Source organism: Leptonychotes weddellii, chromosome 10 (assembly GCF_054177405.1).
Source record: "Leptonychotes weddellii isolate Sample4059 chromosome 10, ASM5417740v2, whole genome shotgun sequence".
NCBI lineage: Eukaryota > Metazoa > Chordata > Mammalia > Carnivora > Phocidae > Leptonychotes > Leptonychotes weddellii.
In genome coordinates this window covers 5133263-5144024 of record NC_138378.1, presented here as the reverse complement: position 1 = coordinate 5144024, position 10762 = coordinate 5133263, and the positions used below count along the sequence as shown (strand labels likewise).

The following is a 10762-nucleotide window of genomic DNA, read 5'->3' as shown; positions in this document are numbered from 1 at the left end:
GCTGGGGAGGAAGTGTGCGTCCTGCCCACGTGCCCCCGAGACGGCGCTGTTTCTGCCCCTGCTGAGTGTAGGGGGGCGCCGGGGGGGATTTTCTTTCAAAACAGCTGCTCTTTGGGGCAGGGGCCCTGGGCTCAACTGACAGGGGCCCGGAGAAGTTGGGGTTCCTCGTTGCCCCCAGGTGTGGCCCTGTCCTGGGTTCCTCGTGCTGGTGTGAGGAGAGGCCAAGGGCCACGCCGTCTGCCCCAGTGAGGCGGCTGTGCTCCTGACACAGCAGACAGGCCGGAGGCCCAGAGAGGCCTGGCCACTTGCCCAGGGCCGCCCAGTGGCTGGTTGGCAGAGCAGGCCCACACCGATCCTGCCTTCTTGAGCCTCCGTCTCCCCATCTGCGACATGGGGGACCCTGTCCCTGCCTGGCAGGCTGGCGTGCACGTTAGCCTGCAGCGTGGGACAGACGCGTGCGTTCAGAGGGTCCCCTCACCGCGTCGCCGCGGGACCTTGGGAGCCACTGGCCCCCTGAGCTCCGTTTTCTGTTGTAAAACAAGGTGATGACGTGCAGGGCAGCCTGAGGGCAGGCCCGACCAGTCACCGCGTGAGGGCGTTTCGGACCCAGCGCCATGGGCACTGGGGGTGGCTGGTGGCCTTGCTCCCAGGGCCTCTGCTTGTCCTCTTTGTCTTCATCGATATTCTTAGTGCATCGCTCACGTAGTCCTCACTCAGCACGTGTTCGCTGAGCTGCTCTGGGCCGGGCTCTGGGCCGTCAGTGACAGAGCGGGGGAGAAAGGCGGGGGAGAGCCATAGATCGTGCAGGATGTCGCTTGGCAGGTGGCAGATGTGGGGAAGATGGACGGGCAAGTGGAGGGATGGGGTGTGACTTGGGCAGTCACACGGGGACCTGTGCTCAGAAGGCCCCTGTCGGATTTGATGCTCTGCTGTCACCGTCTGAAAATTGTAAATCATTTTTAAACCTGCCCCGCCCCCCAATCATAGCTGGCCCTATGGGGGATGGCAGGAGTGTGGAGTGTAGGGTTGGGCTGGGGGTGCCCGGGAAGCGCTCGCCGAGAAGGGGGAGCTCTGTGGATAGCGGGGGGACAGTGCGTTGCAGGCAGTGGGAAGAGCCCATGCCAAGGCCCTGGGGTAGGAGCACATCTGGTGTGTTCAAGGAAGGTGGGTCGTGGCCATACCCACAGCCTTCCCCAGCTCTGCCGCCTCGCCCTGACCCTCTGTGTTTGGCCCCACAGGCTGACCCCCCACTACATCTATCCGCAAGCCATCGTCCAGCCCAGTGTGGTGATCCCGGCTGCCCCAGTCCCGTCGCTGTCCTCGCCCTACATCGAGTACACGCCAGCCAGCCCGGCCTATGCGCAGTACCCGCCAGCCACCTTTGACCAGTATCCCTACGCCGCCTCGCCCGCCACGGCCGCCAGCTTCGTGGGCTACGGCTACCCGGCCGCCATGCCTCAGGCGCTGTCGGCCACAGCCCCCGCGGGCGCCGCCTTCGTGCAGTACCAGCCTCCACAGCTGCAGCCCGACCGGATGCAGTGAGGGCGCCCCCTCCTGGGCCCTGGGCCCGCGGCCCCGGCACCCCCACGCCGGGCGAGCGGCTGGCCGCGCTTCGGCGTGCACACCCGCGCGTGTGCCTCGGGAGAGCCCGCAGGAACCCCCGCCTGACCCCGGATGCACCGGAGACCACTTCTCTCTAAATCCAGGCCCCGCCACGCCTCGAGGGAGGACTTTGGGGAAAAAGACTGACCGAACGCTCTTTGAAGAAGCAACCCAGACCTCGCGCACACCGCCACCCTTCCTCCCGCACCTGCCGCCCCTCGCCGCACCCCAGGCGCCCGCGGGCCCGCCCCCGCAGCGCCCGGCCGGGGCCCTCGCCGCCCTGCACAGACTGGCTGCCCGTCGGGCTCTGCAGACGCTTCGTCCTGCCCGAGATGCCTTAGTCCAGCGCCGCCCGAGAGCGCGGCAGGGGCGGGCTGTGTCCGCAGGTGCACCCGCGGGGCCGGGCGCCGCCGCCGGGCGTGCGGGGGCGGGGGCACCTGCCTCCGGAACTCGCGTCTTCTAGACCACAGCCCACCGCGCCCCCACCCCCACCCCCCGGGCTCCCGGGCGCAGCAGGGCCCCTGGCGACGTCCCTTTCCGTCAAAGCTGCAGCTCTTTTCTTACTGTCATTGTTTTGCTACTAAGATGATTTCAGAATGTCAGTCTATTTTTTCAACCGGCACTCCCACCACCAAGAATCCAGAACCTATTTTTGACTTTGAGAAACTCGCTTTGGTCGACGGCTCCGCCCGAGGACACAGGGACAGTATTTCCGTGTGATAAAGCGCCCCTCAGAGGGCAGGCGTCTCCAGGCCCGTCTCGCTAGGCGACAGCAAGTTGTCTCAGAGCTTGTCCCCCGGCCTTGTCCGCAGGGGGCGGCCGGGAGTGGGGCCCAAGGTGATACGCTGGCCAAGGGGCCGCAGCGCAGTGTCCCGGCCAGTGGCGGGGGGCCTCCGAGTGCAGAACCACACAGCCGCGCCCGCCCGCCCGCCCTCCCTCGCGGTGTTACCCGCTGTATACCAGCCTGGGCGGTGGGATCGAGCTGAGACACATCCCACCTGCCTTGGCGTCTCGCTCAGTCCAGGCTGGAGGCGCGATGTTCCAACAGGGCGGGGCACCTGGGCTGTGCGGTGGCCCCCGGCTCCTAGGAGGAGGGGAGTGAGCTGAGGGGCAGCCTGGCAGAGGAGACGGGCACAGGGATTTGGGGAGGGCGGGCCGCAGAGTTGGGGGGCACTTGGGGGTATTCCTTCGGACCTACCTCAGGGAAGTGGGAGGCCTCAGGGGGCTGACCGACGTGGGCAAGCACTTCGCGGCACGCCTGGTACAGAGCCAAGGCCCAGAAAATAAAGGTAGCTAATATTATAATAATATTTTTATTAGAACGTTCTGATTATAAAAATAAAACTTGTTTTCTTTAAAGAAAAAGTTGGTCTGTGATTTTTCTCTCGAAGTGGGGGCCTTCGACACCGCCCCCACCCCCACCACAATCCTCATGGGCCGGTGGCTCAGGTCATGATCACACCTGGTGTCACAGCTTGGGAGCCAGGGGTTTTAATCGACGGTTCCTTGAGCCCCTACCCTGCACCGGTCTGTGGGCATCCAGAGTGATGGGACAGACGCAGTCCCCGCATCACCACCCACCTTCCCACTGATGTAGGGAAGGAACGGGCACTCCCCACCCCCCCGGGTGCCTGCTCCCCTGCAGCCCGCTTCCAGTCCAGGGGAGGGCTGACAGGCTCAGCGTGGGTGACATGCTCCGAGCAGCGTCCTGAGAACGGGGGGCAGGGGTGGGCATGGTGGTGTGATTGGTGGCTCCCCAGAATCCCATGGAATGGGGGGCAATTCCCCAAGAGAAGGGAGGGTGCCTCTAGAAGAGCCTGAGTGACGGCTGCTGAGGGGACAATGCCGGTGTCTGAGCCAGCTACACTCCGGGTGCTGGTAGGGCAGGGTGCAAGGCCACAGGAAGGGAAGTCTCGGTCTGGGGCTGAGGGGGCCCAGCCCAGGGGTAGTCCTGGCATTTCACACAACTCTGCTGGAGCCACAACTCCATGCTGGAGAAATCACGGGGGACTCACAGAGGAGGTGTTAAGGCTGGAGAGGAGATTAATTCAGTCATTCCTTCATTCCAAGACACGTGCCTGGTATAGAAGCAAAACACTGGGGAGAGTCATAAAACAGACATGATGCTACCCATTGGGGTTTATAATCTAGTTGGGGATACCTAACAACATGCGTATGGGATCATTTCGGATACTGACTGGCGCTATGAAGCAGGTATCACAGGGTGATGGAGAATGACAGTTCTAGGCAGATGGCAGCGAGTGCAAAGGCCCTGGGGTAGGTGCATGGAGCAAGGAGGCCAGTGTGGCTGGAGAAGGGGTAGTGAGGAGAAAGTGGCAGGAGATGAGTTTAGGGAAGTGAGGGAACTGGAGCTGAGGAAGCTACGGGACCCTGGGGCGGTCCTGCCGTGGCCTGCAGTCTGGGGAGGGATAGTGGTGCACAGACGACCCAGCAAGCTTAGCATAGTGTGGTCTGATCGATGCTGTCAGCAGGGAGGCCCCTGAACCTGGTGGGGGCGAGGGGGAGTGGTGGACACCCCAGCTTGGCTGCACAGAATGGAGGGCCTCCTGAGGATCTAGGGGGAATGGAATGGGCGCCCCTGGTGAGCAAAGGCTTGGAGGTCGTGGGTTTGCCCTACTTAGGGCCAGGTGCGCTCCAGGCACCAGGCTTATCGTCTCCTGACCCCGCAGAGCAGAGCTGGGCCCCATAACATGCAATCTGTCCCCATCTCCTTCCATCACCTCCCCCAGGCATCACCTCCTTCTCTGGCTGAGCCAGAGATTCCAGTTGGTCTCAACTCCTCTCTCCCCCTCACCTTCACATCTAACTTGTTGCCAGGTCCAGAAGTTTCTGCCAGCTAAGCCAGTCTGGAACCTGCCCCCCAACCCAGGCACCACCCCCTCTTTTCTGGACCTTCACCATGGCTCCTTCGCTGCTTCTGTCCTTGTCTTCCTACAGTCCATGCTCCACGTGCAGCCAGAGGGGTCCTGTTCAGCCTAAGTGAGACCACGTCTCCCAGCTCAGAGCCCTCTGTGGCTCCCTGTGGCCCTGGAAGGAAAAGCCAATGCTATCACTGGGAACTATGAGGCCCAGACTAGCCTCCTCCCTGTTGGCTGGACACACCAGTCACAGCCCGCCCCAGGCCCTTTGCACGTGCTGTGGAGTCTGCTAGCTTCTACCAGCTGAGTCCCTCCTTCAGCTCTCAGCCCAAAAGTTTGAGTTCAGGGAACCTGAAACCTGCAAGCATTCTGAACCTGATGCAGGCGATGATGAGTGGGCATCAGAGATTTCTGGCAGGAGTTTTAGGACCATCCATTCAGGGAGGAGTATGCAGGACAGACCTGAGCCAGGAAAGGCTGGGCCAGGGGAATGGAGGGACAGAGGGACAGAGACCAGTGACTGCAGTGTCCACATGGAATAGGGCAGAAGGAAACGTGGTGAGCGGAGCACCTGGGCAGAGCCAGATCTGACACCGGAACCCACCGACTACTCCATGTGGTTGGCCCTGGGCTTTGAAGTGAGATGGGGTCACCCTGATGTGGGGAGGGGGCTTGTCTTCTCTGCACCTTCCCTGGGGGTCCCCAAGGGACTTCCTTGGGCTTTTTCCAGTGACTTTGACTTTGAGATTTACAAACCCCCTTTTTCTGGGGCCCAGGACCCCAGGCTTCTGCCCAGGGAAGAGTCGGGGTTCCCAGGGTCAAGTCAGGTGAGATCCTACCAGGCATGTTGGCTTTTCTTACCAGGGACCCAAGCCTGTCCCTCCCCCTGCCTGCTGGGTCTTAGTTTGCAAACACTGGCAAGGGGTCAAGGAGGTCAGTGTGGGGCTCCCAGCTTCGGGGGGAGACATTGGCTGCAGCTGATAAGGGCTTGGGGGCCGGGCAGGGGCTTGCGGGTGCTGCCAGGGTTATCTGGAGGGCCACTCGCTGCCAGCCCATTTCCTGTCGCTATCGACTTATGGCAGCCTCTGGGACAGGCCTCAGGGACTTGAAAACACCCTCCTGGGTCCCAGGCCTGAGGGCCCTGGATGGTGGCAAACCGAGGAGAGAGTTTCCAAAGTCACCAGCTCCAAGCGGAAGGCAGGACGAGCTACGGCGGGGCCGGGGCGGCCAGGACCACGGCCACCAGTCTCAGCCACAGTGATCGTAAATAATGACCATGGGCCCAGCCGCTGACCTCCGCGGGGCTGCCCCGGGTCAGGCACAGCGCCGAGTGCTTTTCACCGATGGTCTCAGTCACCCTCAAGGTGAATATTCTAAGTGTCCCCATTGCCCCACCCAGGCCAGCAGGGAGAGCCTCCACCTCCCTCTGCCTCTTTGACAAAGGGGCTGTGACCGTCCTCGGATGGTAGGACTCCCTGTCCCCTCTTAGCCTATGTCCCTAGCAGCCAGCCTAGGGGGCGTGGGCTCAAGGAGGGGCCTGGGGTCTCCAGCTCCTTCCTCGTCTGCATCTGTCCCATCATCCCTGGTCCCACACACCCAGAGGGCCAGACACACACACGCACACGCACACACACACATCTATACGCTACACATGGACACACACCCGTATATACAGGAACACACACACACATACGTGTACACAGACTCACACGTGTACACACATCCAGACTCACACACAGTTCACGTATATGCGCCTAGAGTCACATCATACATGTTACATATACGACACGCGTGGGTATACATGCAGAGACAGACACACAACCACGCATATGTACACACCCAGATGCACACAAATCCATTCACTCCCGGACACGCACACACTCATTCACTCACACGCGCGAACTGACAAGCCCAGAGCCACCACCATGGTCTGGGGTCCACGTTAAAGAGTGTCAGCAACATCCAGGGCTTTGAGGGGCTCACGGGTTTGACCCACCGGGGAAAAGCGCCGAGGGCCGTGAGCCAGGCCCCGTGGCTCAGAGGGTGCGGGTGGGAAGGGGATGGCGGAGTCCCCCCTGGGGGCAGGCCCCGGCCAGCCTGGCGGAGAGAAGAAGGGAGGGAAGGTTGGCCCTGGGGGCAGCAAGGAATGGCGGGAAGTGCCCAGGGCTGTGGCTGCAGACACGGGACATCACGGCACCGGCGTCCTCCTGGGGCACCCGGAGGCTGCTAAATGCTGCCGCCCCGCTCTTGTGCTCTGGCCTCGGGGATGAGCCCCTGGGAGTGGCCCCAAGCAGAGCTGGGTGGGGGTTGGGCGAGTACCCCCTCCCTCAGCCCTAGGGTGTGTGTTCCCCAGTGGGATGGAGCTCCGGTGGCACACAGCGATGATTGGCTCCGTGACACACCCCCCTGTCCCCTCCCACCTCGTCCCCACTCTGTGCTGAGCTTCCTGGGGTCGTGTCCCCAGCAAACTGCGGCTCCCAGGGCACTTGCCCAGCCAGCCAAGCGTGATCACAAGCCCCGCAGTGGGGAGCAGTGCACCCCGTGCCCAGGCCTGGGCAATGCTGAAAATCCCTTGGCTCCCTGCTCCCCACGGGCCCTTCGGGCAGGTCCTGTTCTTCCCCTTTCCACAGGTAGAGACAGGTGCAGAGACGTTGCCCCAGCCAGTTCGTGTGCAGGTCTCTGAGCTGGCAGGGGCATGGGACCAGGGGATGATGCCCCGGGCGGGACTCTAGGGAATGTGGCTGCCACATGGGTCGTGTGGGGTTCCAGCTACGGGGTGGGGGGGCACTTCCTTCACTGGTTGCAGCCTCATTATCCCACTTTCCAGATGAGCAAACTGAGGGCCAAAAAGAAGAAAAGGGCTTCTCTGAGACCACTGGGTTGTTGCTCCCACTCTGGGGGTATAATCACGAAGGGACGGGCTGGGTATGGGGCCACACGATGTCACCTCCATGCTACTTTGCCCTCTACACCTGCGGTGGGGGTGGGGCTCACCTAGCCCCTGGCTTCTCTGATCCTCAGTTTCTTGCACAGATGAGATGATCCCTAGGTGGCACCTGCAGGTCCTGCCTGCCCAGTACGCACCCCCTTCCTCAGTGAACATTCCCTGGTTTTTCCTTTGAGGAGCTGGCCTATCTCACCCTTGAGCAAACCCCAGCTCAGCTCCACAGCTCAGACCATCAGCATATTCTACTCCCCTGGACCCAGTGATTGGCTCCTAGGGATAGGCATGTGCCCCAGTTTAGGTCAATGAGAGTCAGTCCCGGACTTCTACTAGAACTCTTGGGGAAGGAAGCTCTTTCTTTTCTTTTTTTTTTTTTTAAAGATCTTATTTATTTATTTGAACAGAGAGAGACACAGGGAGAGAGGGAACACAAGCAGGGGGAGTGCGAGAGGGAGAAGCAGGCTTCCCGCGGAGCAGGGAGCCGGATGCGGGGCTTGATCCCAGGACCCCTGGGATCATGACCTGAGCCGAAGGCAGATGCTTAATGACTGAGCCACCCAGGCGCCCCCGGAAGCTCTTTCTGATGGGAAGCCAGGCTGGGAGCAGATAAGCCTGGAGCTGCTGGGAGGGGAGGATGGGGAGGGACGATTTGAGCTTATGGAGACCCTGCCTGACAAGGAAGTCAGCACAAGAGCAAGTAGAGCTGAGGAGTGGAGAAGAGATAGGGTCTTGGTGACACCTTTGGGGGCCCCTTGATCCAGCTATGCCTGAAGCTAGTGGGCTTTTCTAAGAGCTAATAAATTCCCCCCTTTCCATAAGTCTATTTAATTTTGTTCTTCTGTCCCTTGCAGCCAAGACTCTGGACATATACAGTCTCAACGGACCTGCATTACTTAGAATTAGATTGAGTGACATACTTGGAAAAACAGAAAATAACAGTCATTCTTAGGTAGTTACAAGTTAATTGTTTTCCCCATGTTAAAAAAAAAAATCTGAAGCAGGCAGTCCAGAGTTTCAATGACAGCTCCACAGTCATCAGGAACTCATGCTCCTTCTAACGTCCCATTACACTATTTCAGTGCATGGCTTCCTTTCTCAAGACCATCTCATGGTACAGAGTGGCTGCAGTAGCTCCAGCCATCATGTCCAAGTTCCAAGCAGCAAAAGGAAGAAGAGGAAGGTGAAAGGTGTACCTCAAGCTGAGACTTCACTAGGAGACTTCCCAGAAGTTGCACAGCATGCTCCACTCCCATCTCACTGTTCAGAACTTAGTCACTTGGCCATGCCTAACGGCGAGGGAAGCTAGGTGTTTAGCTGGGCGTATAGCTACCTGGATACAGGAAGCCTTCTGTTATGAAGGAAGAAGGCAGAATGTCCCTTATGCAGTAGACAACTTGCAGTTTCTGTCTCGGGCTCTTCCAGCAATAATGCTGTGCCTCCAGGAGAATAACGGTCATGTGGGGATTTGTGAAGACTGTCACTGACTCAGCCTGTGTTCTCTCTCTTCACCTTTACACCAGCCAGCGGAGCTGGGTCTACCATCATTCTGTGCCCATTTCACACATGGGAAAACCGAGGCTCAGAGTGCTCACGGAACTTGCCTGAGGTCACCTGGCTCCCTGGGGGCCGTTCAGGGATGACAGCCCAACTTCTTCCTCATTGATGTGTTCAAGTTTGGTGAATAGTCCTCCCAGGGCATGTCACGCTCGAGGATCTGATATTCTCCTGTGTGCTGGCTCGTTTCCTCATTGCCAGAACCCTCCCACACAGAGTGGGTTACTCGTCCTTTTTTACAGAAGGGAAGACTGAGGCTCAGAGGGGCAAGGCGGCGTGGTTGGAAATGGCTGCTCCAGGCTCAGGTGGGTGTGCCTGGCCCCAAGGCTGTGTTGCTGGCCTCTGCCATGCGGCCTCTAGGAGCTTGCGATGGAACATCTTGGCCAGGGCTCCCGCCGTACCCCTCCGCCCTGCACCCCTCCTCCCAGTGGGCTGTCATGGCATGGCGCAAAGGGCCGGATGCTTGGGCCCCTCCAGCTCTGTCACTGCCTGTCCTTGGGTGATGGCTGGGTCATGGTTGCATCACCTGCACATGGGGTAATCACCGTGGCCACCGTCCCCGGGCCACGACAGGGATGGAAGGAGGCCACGCATGCAGGCCTGGCGTGGGGTAGGCACAGCGTGTGGGTGGCACTCACGGAGCCCCCAGCCCCCGCGCCCACAGGGAAGCTGGGCAAGCGTGGAGTCTGGAGGTGAGAAAACCACCCTAATTCCTATGAAACCTGCCCCTGCTTCTCAGCATCCTGCCTGTGGACGAAGGACCCCTGTTTCTGGTCCAACGAGACAACCCCCCGCCCAGCGTGTTTTCATCGCTCGGAGCCCCAGGACTGATGAGAACTGACATTTATTGAACACTTCCTGTGGCTTTGTGTCTCTTCTTTCCCTGAACCCTCCCAGCCTCCTGGGGGAGGTTGACTGTGCCCCATTCAGAGATGGGAAAACCAAGGCTGGGAAGGCGGGGTGGACGCAGCCACTTGCCCAGGGCCGGAGAGCTGGTGCATGGCAGAGCCAGGATTCGGACCCAAGAATCCCACCTCGGGAGGCCACAAGCCGCCCTGCCCCGAGGCCTGAGCCCGGGTCTTCCACGTCCTCACCCCACAGCCAGCTTGGGTATGTGTCCCTGCACGCTCCCTGCCCTGGTTGCTGAGTCACACGTGTGTTTGTGCCCCAGAGATGTAAACACCAAACTGGGAGCCCCTGGTTTGGGGACCATCCAAACACAGCCGGAATGACAGGGGCAGATGCCCAGAGCGCCCTGGGGCTGGGTGTCTGCACAGGGCACGGCGTGGAGTGGGCACCTGGCCCTCCAGATACCTCCCGGGCCTCCTGCTGGGGCCGATAAGTGCCCGGCGCTGCTTATCAGCCCCGCTCCCCTCCTGCTCTACCCGCAGCCTGGAGTATGCATCGGGGTGCGCAGCGCGCTGGCCGTCGGTGATGGGGTGAACCTCCCCAAGCCCGGCCCACCGGACCCCTGAGCTCAGTGCGTCAGAGACAACTGAGTTGTTGTTTCTTTTTGCTTCCGGGTGCCGCCTGCTGGCTTCCCTGCTCCCGTGATGGGGGCATTTTTAGAGAAATTAAAAACAAAGGTATTTTCTTTTTCTAAATTATAAAATGAACACGGTTGGGGGGGAATTCTAAAATAAACGTATTACGATAATCTGCATACATGTGTAAACATAGGAGGAAGGAAACAGAGCTGATGTTAATGCAGGACTCCGGGAGAGTCTTACTTTGTTCTTCACGGAGTTCTGTATTACTTACAGCTGAGTCCTAAAAACCAGAA

The 10762-nt window shown here is 60.1% G+C and overlaps 1 protein-coding gene across 2 annotated transcripts in view; it reads left to right on the top strand.

Moving 5' to 3' along the window:
* The window catches only part of RBM38 (RNA binding motif protein 38), a 23462-nt gene extending 12822 nt beyond the window's left edge, over window positions 1–10640 (top strand). The window contains exon 4 of one of the 2 annotated variants that reach the window (XM_081832538.1): window positions 8277–10640. In XM_081832538.1, coding sequence (XP_081688664.1) covers window positions 8277–8322 — 46 coding nt within the window. In that variant the 3' untranslated portion in view covers window positions 8323–10640. Of the gene's footprint in view, window positions 1–1238; window positions 2968–8276 lie in introns of those variants that run through there. The other variant, XM_006742632.2, reaches the window with a different exon arrangement.
* Window positions 10641–10762: the final 122 nt, after the last annotated feature.